Source organism: Solanum lycopersicum, chromosome 8 (assembly GCF_036512215.1).
Source record: "Solanum lycopersicum chromosome 8, SLM_r2.1".
NCBI lineage: Eukaryota > Viridiplantae > Streptophyta > Magnoliopsida > Solanales > Solanaceae > Solanum > Solanum lycopersicum.
This window is the reverse complement of record NC_090807.1, coordinates 40908294-40925032: the sequence shown is the minus strand read 5'-3', so window position 1 is coordinate 40925032 and position 16739 is coordinate 40908294. Positions and strand designations below refer to the sequence as shown.

Genomic DNA, 16739 nt, shown 5'->3' with positions numbered 1-16739 from the left:
AAACTTAAATATCCCCGCCCATTCCGCCGACCCAACCCAATCCAATTATTCCCTTTCTAGCCCATATGCCTTCAAATAAAATTACCCAGCCCAACATTTCGACCCGACCCAACCCATTTCCCTCTTCCTTCTACCCCAACCCACGCGACTTTCTCCCAGAACAGCCACGACGCCCCTAAAAAAACCCAGCAAGAACAAACGACAAAACCCAGGAAACGTCTCTCCCTCCCGCGTATCTCCTCACGCTCTCTCCCTTAAACGCCCACGCGACCCCTTCTCCACGCGAAAACAGGCGTACAGCCTTTGCAATGTCCCCCCCTGTCTCGTTATGCTCTTGCGCAGTGCTTTCGGCAAGAGCAGACCTGCGTGTTCGTCCTTGAGACGGGAGATGATGCCACGTAGCCGCCCAAGGACACTTCTCTCCATCCCGACCGTCCGCTCAGACCTTCATCTTTCGGAATGGGGAGAATTTTTCAGAAAAAGGGGGCTTAACCCAATGAAGAATTCAAATTTTGAATTTGGAATGGGCCGAATTTCTCCTCCCAACCCACTCCCCTCGAAACCTTAGCGTCCCTCTATATAAACCCCCCTCCGTTTTCAGAATAGGGGTTGGAGATTTTTGAGTTTGGAAGTTTGTTGAGAAGTTTAGGTTAGCTATTTTAGGTTAAAAATTTTGGACAAAAATTTGAGTGGAAATTTTGTATCTACAGTTTATGTTGGATCTTTTGTGGTCATATTCGATTTTGTATAATTTTTCCCCTTGTCTTTCGGGTACGGAGAAGAATATTGTTGAGAGCTAAATTCTTCTCTTCGAGTGGATTCTTGATTAAGAAAGGAACGTTTCAAATTCCTGGGGATAAGCCTGAAAAAATTTCGTGTCGTCATCTTGTCGTGACACCTTCCTAACCGAAGAACTAGCGAGAGTTCTCATTTTTTGTTTCGAGCGAGGAAGAAGAAAAAGGAGTGCTTCCTTGTCGGTTTCGTGTGTGGAAGTCGTCGCTCATCTTACTCGTCCGCTCCAGTTTGCTGCTCCTCAACAGGTAAAAATACTTTCACTATGTAACTTTCTTCTCTTCTCGAGTCCGATATGGTGACTTGATGGCTGAGGACTGTGTTGTTGTTTAATGGTTTCTTGAAACTGTTGGGATTGACATCACTTGAATGTATGCTGGCCTGTTTGCTAGGAATGTAGGCTTCTTATTTTGTATTGGTTTGTTTTGTTGAAGTTTGTATGCTTCATGTTCTCCTTCTATTCCCCGAGTTTGTCGTCGCAAGGCAGCCATTGTCATTGGTTGGCTGACCTTGCACGACGTATGCTGACTCTAAATTTTATCTCGCAAGCTTTATGATGATAGTTATCCATTTTCAACAAGTTGAGTTGGTATCTTTGCATACGTTTTTGTTCTTGAGGATGTTTATTTTGTTTCCTTAATGTATAATCTGTTGTCTTGTATCGGACACTTGGTAGAGATGATTGATTGTTAAGACTGTTGTGCTAAGCTCTTGATATGCCTTGTTTTGCGTTGAGGTTTGTATCATAGAGGCAGTATGATGTGTTATGTAATATCGAAGTTTAGTGTTTTCGGTGACATGAATGAGAGAAAAGGATAATACCCTTTAATTTGAGTCTGAAGTTTGTCGTTGTTCACTATTGAAGGGGCCTTTCAATGACATTTTTCATAGTGAAACTACGATAGCTGTTTGTTTCTTTTTCTTTCTCTTTCTCTTTATCTCATATCACAAGTCCGTGTCACCGAGCTTCTTGATACGTTTCATATGTGCCTAGGATTCATTTGGATCAGCCTCTCTGTCTTGTATGGCGGAGGTAAGGCTGAGGCTTCCTTTGCTGGATGGTTGGTATGGATGACATTATAAAGGAAACAATACATGAATACAATTCTGCACTGGTTCCAGTTCTGGCTCAAGAATGAGTATTACCATACGTGATCATTTTGCTATCGAACTCTCTTTTTTACTTGTACTCTTTTCGCCGTCATTCGATTCTTATATCTGTTATTAACTGACATACAAATTCATTGTTTTTATGTGACTGTCATGTATATATATCTAATTTTATCCCTTTGTTTATTATTGGTTTTATTATTCTTCTTCTTCAAAGTCACTGTCTAGTATGCCTCTATGTAATTTCCTTTAGTGGAATCATTTGTAAATATGCATCTTTCATGGATAAAGTGCTTATTTTCCATGAAGTTTGTTTATTTTCTTGCAGTTATGTTACTCAGATTATATATTTACTCCTTTTCATTTTTATTTGTGGCATGTTAAATCTCTCCGAGTTTGAAAAAACTCTCACCTCTTCCTGCGTTTTGAGAAAGCCATAACGGCTCAAGTTCACCCTTTCAAGTAAAGCTGAGACATCAGTGAGATGATCTGATATTTAAGGAATAAAAAAAAATCCAAGGCGGATTAGAAGATTGTATTTATTTTTCATTTAGTTGTATTGTTGTAATGGGCATAAGCCCTTTGTTTTTTTTTATTTTTCTATTTCTTTTTACATGTTTAGGCTAGGACAGGTACAAAGGAAAAGGGGGTTGAAAACCCAAAGACAGGTGGGTCCAATATTCGGTCAAGACGAACAGAACCGAAATTGGACCCAAAATTTCTCTCTCTCTCTCTCCTTTACTCTTTGTTTACGTGCTTTTACTTAAATGCCGTTCGTCTAAGGTTAGAAAATTCCAAACCCCGCCGAGACGCTTTTCTATTTTACTAAACTTAAAACTAAGCCTTAAAAGCGATAAATATTTCAACTTGTAAACTTGTCTAAAACTCTAATAGGTTCAAATTTCAAATCTGTCTAAAACTCTAATAAGTTCAAATTCCAAGTTCTACATGTTCGTTTGTATTTTTAAAGTTTTAACCTTAAGTGAAGATTTGCAAGATAAATAATAAACATGTCAAAAACTTGTATATATTTGTCTAGGTAAAAATTTAAGTTAAGCTTCGTAAAGATTCGCAAATTGCAAGATAAACTATAAATATTTCGAAGCTTGAAAATTGGCCTAAGTAATTTTCTAATAAGCTCAATAACAAAAATTCACAAAAGTTAAAATAAATAGTCAAATTGTTAATCGCCGGAAAACCGTAGTTAGCGGAGCGTCTTAGGTGCTTTCTTTCGAAACCTTCCTAAGACGCTAATAGGAATCCCGAACCTCTTGAAATTTTTTGAAAACAATTTTTTCTTTTTAAGTTGCTTTGGAAATGAGTTTTCTTGATTTTTCCTTAAAAATTAAGTGGTGACTCTTAAAAGTTGAAAATACCCGTAAAATAAAACAAACTCTTGTCGAAATATTTTTTCGATAAAAAAGAAATGGCGACTCCACTGTGGAACGGAGGATTTTAACCCTAAGACTAACTATTTGACTAACTTGTAATTTATTGTTTAGTTGTTTAAATTACTCAGTTTTTGAAAAATTGCATTTTTCTCATGGCATAACTTCCGCCAAACGGCAAATAGACTGCATTAGGAAACGGATGTTACGCGGCTTACCGCGACTTCTCTTAGAAATACCCCAAGAAATCATTTGTAAGTATTGAATAAATAGTCGGGATGCGGTCATCCGACGTTATTTGATAGCTCCACCCCGATGTTTGTCTGACTCAGGTAACCGTCTATTTGAAAACAACTCTAGAAAAGCCTAAGATAGAGCGAAACCAAAACCAAAATTAGGCATCAGCCTAGGATGACTTAATACCCAAGGCATATTAAGTCCATTTTTGTATAAAACTGCCAAATCGCGTCTAAGGTCTTCGACCTCACGACACATCATGTTATTTGACATTCGAAAGTGTATGTGTGAAAACCAACTTGGGGGTAGGGGAAAAAGTCTAACGGGTTTCGTTTTTGCAGATATGGACCGCTTCCCCAAATTCGACATGGTCATCTCCGCGCCACCTCAACTTACAATGTGGCACAACGACTTAGACGGAGATCATAGGCGGACCCTCAACAAATACGTAGGGGCCTTGACCCAGGAAATCAACATGGACGGTTGGCCAGAGTTGATCGAGGTGCTCACGGGGTATTGGGACAGCCAGAGGATGGTCCTCCATTTCGGAACCGCTGAAATTACCCCTACACTAGAGGAGAGAAGGGATTGCATAGACACCGTGGGCACGGGCCTAGAAAGAAGATCCCGAAAACAAGAGGACGTGTTTATCCCCAACAAACCTTCCGTTGAGAACATCTCGGATTGGTTAGGGATAAGAAAGGACTTCACTTATAGGTGTCGAGATTCCCACGTAATGTTCAGGGACCTATACGTCGGATTCGGACACGCAAGTTTCTATGCCGCGTATAATCGGGAATTTAAGATTTCCTACAGGGAGTGGAACGAGCTCCGCCCGTTTGCATTTGCCATAGACTTGTTGGGAACAATGGTCTTCCCACACGGCCCGAGCCTGAGTATCAATACAAGGGTCATAATGCTCATCCATACATTGTTCAAAGGATACGAAAGTCAAGGAATGACAAAGTACTACATCGTAGCTCCGGTCATATTGTCGGACATATATCGCGCTTTGATTAAGTGCAGAGAAGGACACCGGTATTTCCAGGGGTGTAATCTACTCCTCCAATGGTGGATTCTCATCCACTTGGCGAATGGTGCTGGAACTGGAGAATTGCACACTCTCGACAACAAGAACACCCTCAAGGACCTAAACGACTTGCTATTATGGACCAACATGAACAATCGGAGAACATGAGGGAGATGGGCCCAAATTTTCTCCAAGTTGAGAGAAGAGGACCTCCAATGGATGCTCGACCTCTTCATATCCAAGGAAGTTGTCGTCAAGAGTCGTAGATGTGTCGTGCTCCCTCTACCCGGAATTAGAGAAATTTGCCCTTACGCGCTATTCCGAGTCTTGCGTCAGTTTGGAAGAAAGCAGACTGTGCCTAGAGAAGCGTACTATGATGCTTATTTGTACGACATTGGGGACGACAAAGTGGACGACGCTATAGAGATGCTCAGAGAATGGAAGAACGCCAAAAGCATGGGTAAAGACACTATCGCCCCTGATTTATTCAACGTTGGGTATGACGAAGATTACAAAGAGTGGCTGAAGAGGGATATACAAAATATCTCCTTTCAGATTCCACGTAGCTTTCGCAGTGTAACAGACAAGGAGACCAAAGCAGTGGCCGAATTGCGAGAGTTAAAGGAAGAAGCTAATGAGGTCTATGCCAAGTTCGTATAGAATCAAGACGCACTCGAGAAAGGAACTCGAGAAATCGAGAGACTGAGGCAGGGGTATGATTATTTTGACAGCTGGATCCAGTAGAAAATCAAGAGGATGCCATACGAGAGTCTGGAAGACAAAGGGAATCTAGGTGAAGGTATTTTGTTGATGCTGAGGTACATGTTCCAACAGCACAAAATCCAAAAGGATGACGACAGAGCAGGACCATCCGGAGTAGCATAGTTGAGATCGCCCCTGCGCGGGTTTTTCTTTGTTTGTATTCGCATTATTTTAGCCCCTGCGTGGGCCTGATATTATCGCACTTTCTAAATAGCCCCTGCGTGGGTTTGTCTATTTCTCTTTTCGAACATTTTACTCATTATTAAATATTCTTTTGGGGGGATCATTTTAATTTTGTTTAAATTCACACGTAAATCAATCGAATCGCTAGGCCTACCCTTGGCACAAAAGGGTCCCCATGCATGATTAGGACGTGATATATATGTGTATTTAAATGCCTATGTGTTATGTTGCTTTGAATGAGGATATCATAAATCCACTCCTAGCCAAAATCCCAAAGAGTATACAGAAGACATTATTACAAATGTCCGACCAAAATTCCCTAGTCTCAAGTTTCCCACACAAAAATCCATGTTCCATACCACAATCCTAAATACCGCTCTATCTTCTCAGAAAAGGTGAATCACTGCTATGGAAAAAGGCAAGAACTATCCAGACGAAGCTTATTGAGGAAGAATTGCGAAGAAAAATCAAGCGATTCACTCGAGAGATTCATAAGGTTAAAGAGGAAGGACTTAAAGTAGACATTACCACGACAATCTACAAAGCTGCGGTCACGACCATTGATGAAGATTTGGCATCGCAGATAAAGAGAAAGAAGGAGGTTGAGATGGAAACCGAAAGCCTAAGGAAAAGGTTGAACTTGGTTCGTTTGGAAGTGCACAAAGTAAAGGCGAGAGAAGCGAAGATAGATATTGAGACTGCCGTAGTGTTAACTATAAGTGCGGCACTCGACGAGGAATTGGTGACCCATAGCAACTTAAAGGGCGGGAAATACCCCACATGTGAACGGGGATCAGACGATAGTGGTCCCGACCAAGAATCAATTGAGGATGACGACGAGGAGGAAATCGTCTACAAACCTCCGTTCCCGACTATTTGAAAGGAAAGGAATGGCGCAGCCACGAAACAGGAAATCGTCAAAATGTTGTGTTCTAGAAATTCCAATGTAGTTTTTCCATTCCCTTGTAATCGCAACGAAAGAATGAATGAAAATATCCGAACTACGTTGGGCCTGAATTCTCCATGTGAGATACGTAGGCAACCTTTCCTGGCCCAACCCCACTACTGAAAATTTTCATTCTCGTCCGTGTTTCGGAGGTACGAAGATAAGATCAACGGACATTGACAAACAGCTGCAAGAAGAGCATAGCTCAACGTGACTCAGTCTCCCCTAGATGGCGTTAAACAAGCAAATTCCTGTTTGTTCAAAATATATTTCCGTCCTCATTCGTGGGTTAAGATATCCTCAAATAAAGCGACTTGTGTGTTTATCTGCCTTCTGAGCGATATTATGTATTTTGTACTCTGAATATGCACTAACAAATTTGCCTTTGAGTTGTTTCACCTCTCAAATGCCTTTAACTGATCTGTGTCGATAAAAGCTGGTAAATCACCCCTACTTCACCATATCAAAAGGTCCCGCAGATTCCTTCCCCGGACCAAACGCAAATACAGCCATGGGAGACAACAATGAGGAAGTCAGCCTCACAGATGTCGTGGTGGCGCAGCCCACCGTGGCAGAGCAGAACGAGCTAATTGCGCAGCTAATGCAGCAGATAGCCGACATGAGGGTAGAGATGCAGCGAAGGCAAGATACGCCTCCGCTCGGGTTTGTCCCCAACTTTATCGATGTAAGACCTCCTACGCACTTCCCCTCGTCTAACTTGGATCCTACTCAACACCGTCCATCGACACCCGTGCACAACCCGTCTGGGGCAGATATAACAACCCAAAACCCCCAATACGCGTCAGTCTCCTATCAAACTCCCTCACCACATCCAAACAATCCTCCACAAATACCACCACACCCCACAACACTCAAACAGCCCCACTACCCCAAAATCAGAACCAAAATCCCACCGCCTTCAACTCCCAAACACCGCATCCCCACTTGACCCAAAGTACCAATCCCCAAAATTATCCGCAAAACTATCAAACTGCACAAAACGTCCCAAGCCCTTCCATAGCTCCACCCCTCCCAAAAAGAACCACATTCCATGTCCCCGTCCTGGCCAAACATGAGGTGCACGGCTCCAACTTGGACCATTATGAGGAGAAAGAAAGAGAATGGAGGGGGAGGGAAGAAGCGAAGGTAGACATAAAGGAGGAGATCAAAAGGGCAATGAAAGAATTGCAATGCACTCCAGACGTCGCCACGTTAAGCTACACAGAATTATGCATCCACCCAGACTTGAACCTGCCTGAAGGGTTCAAGATCCCGAATTTTGATACCTTCGGAGGGGTGGGAAACCCCATGACACACCTAAGAGCGTACTGTGACCAACTTGTGGGAGTTGGCAAAGTGTAAGCGTTGCTGATGAGGTTGTTCAGCTGGAGCCTGTGCGGTGAGGCCCTGGAATGGTTCACGTCACACGAAACTCAACAATGGCCCAGTAGGAGTGCACTGGCTATGGATTTCATCGACAGATTCGCATACAACGTCGAGATAGTCCCTGATCGGTACTCCATCGAAAAAATGAAGCAGAAACCCACAGAAAGCTATCAAGAATTTGCATACAGATGGAGGAAGGAGGCAGCGATGGTGAGGCCTCCGATGACGGAGAAGGAGATTGTAGAGGTGTTCGTACGGGTGCAGGAGCCTGAGTATTATGACAGAGTCATCTTACTAATCGGTGCCAAGTTCTCCGAGACTGTCAAAGTGGGTGAGACTATCGAAGATATCCTGAAGTCGGGGAAGATAGCCTGAGTGTCTGCATCGCCTGGATCTTCCGGAATGGTGAGGAAGAAGAGAGAGGAGGTTGCTGCTATATCATACGGGTGATGAAAGGTTCCCAGATACTTACCACGTCCTCAAGACCGCTCCAAACCTCCATCAAAGTCTCATCAAGCCTATCGTCCACAATCAAATCATTCCGGCCACTACAATGCTGCCCTCACTTATCCAGATGCCCAAATTTTATCATATCAAAATCCACCCCTAAATCTCAAAAATTTCACCCCCGTGTACTCAAATTACCCCCAAGCTTATCAAGTCCCTCCCCCTTACAAGAATGTCGCTCCCAGCTGCGCTAATGTACAACGAGCTATCGAACACCTTCCCCTGCATATCAAATACAAACTCAAGCATATCAAAGCCCCCTCCCAAATTACTAAGCTCCAATGCCAAACTACCAAACAAATCTCTACCCCATAACCCAAGTTCCACGACCAAATGCCCACACTTATTAACAAGTCCACCCCCTCAGCAGAGCAGGTACGATCCCTATCGCCCCAGGTTTGAGAAGAAGCCCTCTAGAAACATCACCGCGCTGGCTGAAAAAAGAACCAAGCTGTTCAAAAGATTATCTGTGGCCGGATAATCCACCCTGTGGGGCCCAAGCCCGTGGATTTCAACTCCAAATTCTACAAATCGGAGCAGAGATGTGCTTATCATTCCAACAGTGTTGGACATGATACAGAAGATTGTATTAATCTCAAGCACAAGATCCAAGACTTGATCGACCAGGAAGTGGTCTCCCTTCAGCCTGCGGCGCCGAACGTCAACACCAATCCGTTGCCAAACCATGGGGGTGGAAACATCAACATGATATAAACAGATGAAGATGAGCGTGAGACTAAGAGGATTACTCCTATTGAGAGGGAAGACTTGGAAAAGGCTGTTGCTTCTTTAAGCTTCAGGGAAAAAGGAGAGTTCGTCATTCTGACACCTGCAAAGGTTGTTGCCTTGGTGCCCTTAAAGACTCTCGCCAAACCCAAGTTTGTCACCGAAATGGCCGCGATTCAAGGCATGACTAGATCTGGCAGATGCTACACTCCTGATGAGCTTACTTTCAGAGGACCAAAGAAAGATCATGCCAAGAGACCCATAAGTGAAGCAGAAGCCGAGGAGTTTTGGAGGAGAATGCAGCCTAAAGATTACTCCATCGTCAAGCACTTGGAGAAGACTCCAGCCCAGATTTCTGTGTGGGCCCTGCTGATGAGCTCCTAGTCCCACAGACAGGCTTTGATGAAAGCCCTGGATGACACGTATGTGCCCTCAGCTAAGAGCAGAGACAATGGAGCTGCTATGATTCACCAAGTCATTCGGGGACACCGCATCAGTTTCTGCGATGATGAGTTGCCGGCCGAAGGGAGGTCCCATAACAAAGCTCTACACATCACCGTGATATGCCGCGGTAAGATCGTCAACCTTGTTTTGGTAGACGACGGATCTGTCCTGAACATATGCCCCTTGTCAACATTAAAGTAGCTGAGGTTTGACTTCGAAAAGTTGGAGCAAAACCAGGTCAATGTGAGGGAATTTGATAGTGTGCAGAGATACACGTTAGGAGCGGTGAACTTGACCATCCAAATGGGCCCCGCAGAGTTTGAGGCAATGTTCCAAGTGTTGGATATCGACACCAGCTATAACCTTCTTTTGGGAAGGCCATTCATCCATATGGCTGGAGCCATCCCCTCCACTCTCCACCAAGTGATGAAACTAGTATGGAAAAATCAAGAACTAGTTATTCACGGTTTAAGGAGCTACTCAGGCAAGCAGGTGCCGGTCTTGGACGAAACGCCGCAAAGTTTGGATTTCTACAAGGTGGAGTTGGTAAACGCCACTGATTAGAGCTTGTTCCCGTAGACTCCCATGCCGGCCGTGTACAGAATGATCGCCACGATAATGCTGCAGAGCGGATTCAAACCAGGTGTTGGATTAGGAAGAAATGCACAAGGGATCATCGAGCCAGTTCCAGTCCTTGCTCAAGAATCAAAGTATGGTTTGGGGTACATCCCCACGGATGAGAATGTGAAGATGAAGATGAAAATGGATCAAGAGTTTACTAAGCCGATCCCACATCTCTATCAATCCTTTCCAGTCCGAGAGCTTGTCGAGCCTGAAGACAACGGGGCAGGAATCTATGACCTTTTCAAGGAGATTAACGCAGTTATCGAGGAGGAGGTCGAGCCATCTGGCATTCGTGATGCTGAACCAGGGGAGATACTGCAGAATTGGACTTCCACACCAACCCTGATGTCCCGAACTCTATGGTAGAAAGGAGTTATTTATGCATATAAAAATCGGTGGTCGTCCGGAAGAGGCCCGAGACCCACTATTTTTCATTTTGCCTGATTTTGAATTTTGTTATGATGTTTAAAAGGCGACATGGCCCTGTGCCATGACCGAAGTTTGCATTTAGTTTGATTTAACTGAAAGCCTCCTTATTTTGACTTTGTTTATTTAACTGCTTGTTATATTTTACTTTCCTAATTTTGTCTGTTTATGATTTCAGTAACGTAAGTTACAAACCTGCCAATGTCATGTCATGTCATGAGCTAAATGAGTAAAGTGAGGCAAATGACGACGAGGTTGATGACTACGACGAAGAAAGTGAGGAACCGGACTATGTGGCAGAAGAATTTCGATTGTTCGAGAATCAACATTAACCGAATCTGGAGGAAACAGTGACGGTGAATTTGGGAGATTCAGAATGTGTCAAAGAGGTTAAGATCAGCACTCACCTGAATGAAACTCAGAAGGAGAGCCTGGTTCATTTGCTTGCAAAATAAAGTGATGTGTTTGTTTGGGAGGTCGGTGACATGCAGGGGTTGAGTACTGATGTTGTATCTCATAAGCTGCCTATCAACCTAGGGTTTGAGCCGGTAAAACAAAAGACTCAGAAATTCAAGCCTTAATTGAGTTTTAAGATTAAAGAGGAAATCACCAAGCATATAGAGTCCTGATTGGTAGAAGTAACGCAATATCCCACCTGGTTGGAAAATGTCGTTCCGGTCGCCCAAAAAGATGGAAAAATTAGGATTTATGTTGATTACCGAGATCTCAACAAGGATAGTCCAAAGGATAATTTCCCATTACTGAATATATATATTTTGATTGACAACTGTGTCAAGAATGAAATGCAGTCATTTGTGGACTATTACGCAGGTTATCACCAAATTTTGATGGATCAAGAAGACGCAGAGAAAACGGCCGGCTATTTTCCATGACATGATTCACAAAGAGATTGAGGTGTACGTGGACGACGTCATAATCAAATCCCGCGAGAGTTCGAATCATTTGACACATTGCGTTGGAACAACTTGAAGCTATATCCCGCCAAATGCGCTTTTGGGTCTCAACTGGGAAGTTATTGGGATTTATAGTCAGCAGAAGAGGTATTGAGCTCGACCCCTCAAAGATCAAAGCAATTCAAGAGTTGCCTCCGCCGAAGATGAGAAAAGAAGTGATGAGTTTCTTTGGGAGGTTAAACTATAACAGCTGGTTTATAGCACAATCAACAGTGGTGTGTGAGCCTATTTTTAAGCTGCTGAAGAAAGACGCCCCGACTAAGTGAACTGAGGAGTGCCAGACTGCTTTCCATGCTATCAAGAGCTATTTGTCTAACCCACCTGTGTTGGTTCCTCTGCGCGAAGGGAGTCCTTTGTTACTATATTTGTCTGTTTCAGATAATGCCTTTGGATGTGTACTTGGTCAACATGACGAGACATGGAAGAAGGAAAGGGCTATCAACTACATAAGCAAGAAATATACTCCGTACGAATCTGGCTACACTTTGCTGGAGAGAACGTGCTGTGCTCTGACGTGTCTTGCACAGAAGCTGAGACACTATTTTTCATCGTATACAACGTATCTAATCTACAGAATGGATCCTTTGAAGTACATTTTCCAGAAAGCAATGCCGACCGGAAAGTTAGGTAAATGGAAAATGCTGTAGAGTGAGTTCGATATTGTATATGTGACTCAAAAAGCAATAAAAGCACAAGCCTTGGCTGATCATCTTGTGGAAAATCCAGTTGACGAAGAATATGAACCTCTCAAGACATATTTTCATGATGAAAAAGTGTCATTTGTGGGTGAAGATATTTCTGAAGCGTATCCAGTTTGGAGATTATTCTTCGATGGAGCGGAGAATCTCCAGGGTAAAGGTGTTGGAGCAGTCTTGGTATCAGAATCTGTTCAGCACTATCCTATGGCGGCTTATCTACGATTCAATTGCACTAACAACATGGCCGAACACGAAGCTTGTATTCATGGTTTGAAAATTGCCATTGAAATGAATGTTTACGATTACTGGTTATTGGAGATTCAGACCTTTTGATTCATGAGGTTCAAGGAGAATGGGTTGTGAAGAACCCTAAAACTGTACCTTACGCACAGTGTGTGCAAAATCTTTGCAAAAGGTTCCGCAAGATCGAGTTCAGACATACTCCCAGAATACAGAATGAATTAGATGATGCTCTTGCCACCATCGCTTCAATGATCAAACATCCGCATACTGATTACATCGACCCGCTGGATATAGATTTGAAGGGGCATCCAGTCCATTGTTCACGCATGAATCAGAACCAGATGGTTTGCCTTGGTATTTTGACATAAAGAGATACTAAGAGTCTAGGACATATCCAGAAGACGCTACATCTAATCAGAAGAAGTCGCTACGTCGTATGACTTTCAATTTTTTTCTGAATGGAGAAGTCCTGTATAGGAGGACTCCAGATTTGGGTCTTTTAAGATGTGTGGATGCTTCTGAAGCTGTAAGGCTTATTGAACAGATATATGTTGGATTTTACGATACATACATGAATGGGCTTACTTTAGGAAGAAAGGTTCTTCGAGCTGGTTCTTTCTGGATGACTATGGAAAATGACTATTGCAAATTCCTGCAAAAATTCCACAAATGTCAAGTGCACGGCGATCTGATACGGGTTCCACCTCACGAACTTAATGTTATGAGTTAACCTTGGCCATTTGTAGCTTGGGGAATGGATGTCATCGGTCCTATAGAGCCGGCCACTTCTAATAGACACAGATTCATGTTGGTTGCCATTGATTATTTCACCAAGTGGGTGGAAGCAACCTCTTACAAGTCACTAACCAAGAAAGTGGTGGTCGATTTTGTCCGCAACAATCTGATATACAGATTTAGAGTTCCAGAATCCATCATTGCCGATAACGGTGCAAATCTCAACAGTCATCTGATGAATGAGATATGTGAAAAATTTAAGATTATTCATCGAAAGTCAACTGCTTATCCCCCCCAAATGAACCGAGCTGTAGAGGCCGCCAACAAGCATATCAAGAACATATTGAGGAAAATGATTTACAAACAGTGAGGTTGGCATGAATTGTTGCCATATGCGTTGCTAGGTTATTGAACGACGGTCAGAATGTCGACTGGGGCTACTCCATACTTGCTGGTATATGGAACAAAGGCGATCGTACCTGTTTAAGTCGAGATACCGTCATTGAGGATCATCCAAGAAGCTGAGTTAAGCAACGCCGAATGGGTTAGTAAGCGGATTGCTCAACTAGTCTTGATTGATGAGAAGAGAGTGGTCACCGTCTGCCATGGCCAGTTGTATAGACAGAGAATGACTCGCGCTTTTCACATAAGAGTAAGAGCCAGAAATTTTGAAGTTGGTCAGTTGGTTCTTAAGCGTATTTTTCCTCATCAAGATGAGTACAAAGGAAAGTTCGCACCAAATTGGCAAGGTCCTTACATGGTTCGTAAAGTACTATCTGGAGGTGCTTTGGTCCTGTTCGAGATGGATGGCACTGTATGGCCCAAGCCTATCAACTCAGATGTGGTCAAGAGATACTATACGTGAAGTTTTGCTTTACATTTTTCCTTCATTTACTTGTAATCGTTCTGTTTGATGGTATTTGTTCAATTTGAATTATTATCCCTCTTGTAACGAACTACGTCTGACCTGAATTCTCGAGAATGAGATACGTAGGCGGCCTATGTCGGCTTCGGTCACCCCATTTACCCCATTTGATTATTTCTTCGTATCTGAACTACGTTCGACCTGAATTCTCAAGAATGAGATATGTAGGTGGCCTTTGTCGTCCTCGGTCGGTTTCATTGTAAATTTTATTCTGGTTAATCTCTAAGGGGAACTACGTTAGACCTGATTCCTACCTCAACGGGATACGTAGGCGCCACAAGGGCTCGGTCATATATCTCCCATAAGGTTTCTATTCCCCTTTACAATAGAACAGGGACAGAATTTTTGAGAGGGACTCAAAAATTCTCCTGGAGAAGCCTTCTCTTCAGCAAGTCAAACTAAAGACATTTCGAGATCTGCAACTGGGATAGAATTTTTGAGAAGATCTCAAAAATCCCGCGATCGGTTCAGTTATTGTAGAAAGATAAGCAAGACAATTAACTGGGACAGAAATTTTAAGGAGGGCCTCAAAATTTTGTCAGAATCTTCTGTACAAGTCTGCAGTGCCTCTGAAACTCATCAGCAAGTGTCAGATTCAAAAGAACTCGTTAAGCCTGATACGACAAGACTTGTCAGTGACTTTTTCAAGATACTATTTCCTAAAAATTTCTTGTATCTCTTAAAATTGCCCTTTTATGTTTCATTTGTTTTGGCATAAGATATTTTCTTATCTATCAAGAGTTGGGAAATCGGGAAATCAACCGGAGATATCCAGACAAGGAGAAACACTGAAGGAATCGACACAGATTAGTATGTTTTAACACTAACAATTTTTTTGTGGATGCAGGTTTATAGCTTTGCCTTGAAATCGACCGGATTCTCCCGACGGACGAATACGGAGAGCTCCCAAAGAGGAGAACACTATCTCCAAACAAGTTATTTTACTGAAAGCAGGAGGCAGCTCATATCGTTTGTGTCAAGATGCTTGTGAATGTGTTTGTTTATTTCAAGCCATTTCCCGATATATGAAATTTACAAAAGTGCCTGGCCAGATTCAAAGGTGAATCAAATAGGAATCTCAGCGAAGATTTCACAATTTCAATAGAAGACGCTATTCGCATTGCGTTATTAAGACAAGATAAATATTGTCAATCAAGACAAGGCGTCACTCCAGAAGAGATAGTTATTTTATTATAATTTCTTATTATTGATCAAATCGGTATATTATTTTGAGGTCGTTTTGCCGTAATTATTAACACAGATGATAAATATTCATGCATCACAGAATTCATACACTGAAGAATCATGCATCACGGTTTCATGCATCGCGGAAGTCATGCATCGCGGAAGTCATATACTGTTGAAGAATCATGCATCGCGGAATCATGCATTGCTGAATTCATACACTGAAGAATCATGCATTACGAAAATCATGCATCACGGAAAATCATGCATTGCGAGTCAACAATCATGCACGACGAGAAGATTTCATGACTCGTCAAAAAATTTATACATCGCGAGAAGATTTTATGACTCGCTAAAGTATAGACACGACGAGAAGATTTCATGCCTCGTTAAAATTTATACATCACGAGAAGAATTTATAACTCGCTGGAATTTGTGCATCACGAGAAGAATCCATGGCTCGTTGAAAATCATGCATCGCGGAAAAGTCATGCATTGCAAGTCAACAATCATGCACGAAGAAAAGATTTCATGCCTCGTCATGAAATTATACATCGCGAGAATATTTTATGCCTGGCTGAAATTTAGACACGGCGAGAAGATTTCATGCCTCGTCAAAATTTATACATCGCGAGAAGAATTTTTACCTCGCTAGAATTTGTGCATCGCGAGAAGGATCTATGCCTCGTTGAAAATCATGCATCGCGGAAAAGTCATTCATTGTGAAAATCATGCATTTCGAGACAATAATTATGCACGACGAGAAGAATCCATGCCTCGTCAAAATTTGCACATCGCGAGAAGATTTCATTCCTCGCTAAAAGTTATCGTTGCGAGAAGATTCATACCTCGCGGGAATTTACGTATCGCGGGAATATATTCATGCCCCGTAAGGGGACATACACGGATAAAGAAAGGGAAATTGTGTATCCCAAGAACAATATTTATCCGCCAGCCTCAGCTGCATCTTTTATTTTTGATAAAAATAAACATTAAGAAGAGCATCGAAGATGACAACAAAAGAGACATCAATATCGCAGCAGCCTTTATTTATTTATTTTGACATCAGATATAGAATGCATTGAAGAGTATATCGCAAAACACAAGGCATAAGCTTTATTGGCCTGGACATTAGACCGATCGAGTCGACGTTGATTTGAGGAGAATAATAAAGTGTCGATACGGTAAAAAGACACTGTCTCCCATCTTATTTGCTTTTTTAAGCTGACAAGTTTTATCTCAGTCTTTGTCGAGAGCATACGAAAAGGATGAATTCTTCAAAAATTACAGGTGCGGACGACATCAAAAAGGATGCAGAACAACGTGGAACTTTTTTTAGCAGCGAACTGGGACACAGTCCAAAGAGGAATATCACACTCTTAGGACGCGAGAAGAGGAGCGACTTCCACCACGATCGA

At 42.4% G+C, this 16739-nt stretch overlaps 1 protein-coding gene across 1 annotated transcript; it reads left to right on the top strand.

Annotated features, from left to right (window-relative positions):
• The first annotated feature begins 11567 nt into the window (after window positions 1-11567).
• LOC138337946 (uncharacterized) lies at window positions 11568-14076 on the top strand. Its single transcript, XM_069288392.1, has 7 exons — window positions 11568-11750; window positions 11838-12162; window positions 12217-12541; window positions 12649-12830; window positions 12944-13087; window positions 13223-13459; window positions 13700-14076. Exons 1-7 carry the CDS (start codon window positions 11568-11570, stop codon window positions 14074-14076), a joined length of 1773 nt encoding a protein of 590 aa, XP_069144493.1.
• Window positions 14077-16739: the final 2663 nt, after the last annotated feature.

Bases quoted from the DNA above. Each gene is read 5' to 3' on its own strand.
- LOC138337946 (XM_069288392.1), top strand. From the start codon at position 11,568: ATGCGCTTTTGGGTCTCAACTGGGAAGTTATTGGGATTTATAGTCAGC. The intron at 12,542-12,648 runs GTTATTGGAGAT...TCTTTGCAAAAG, and splicing joins ATGAATGTTTACGATTACTG to GTTCCGCAAGATCGAGTTCA. The intron at 13,460-13,699 runs GTGAAAAATTTA...TACCTGTTTAAG, and splicing joins TCATCTGATGAATGAGATAT to TCGAGATACCGTCATTGAGG.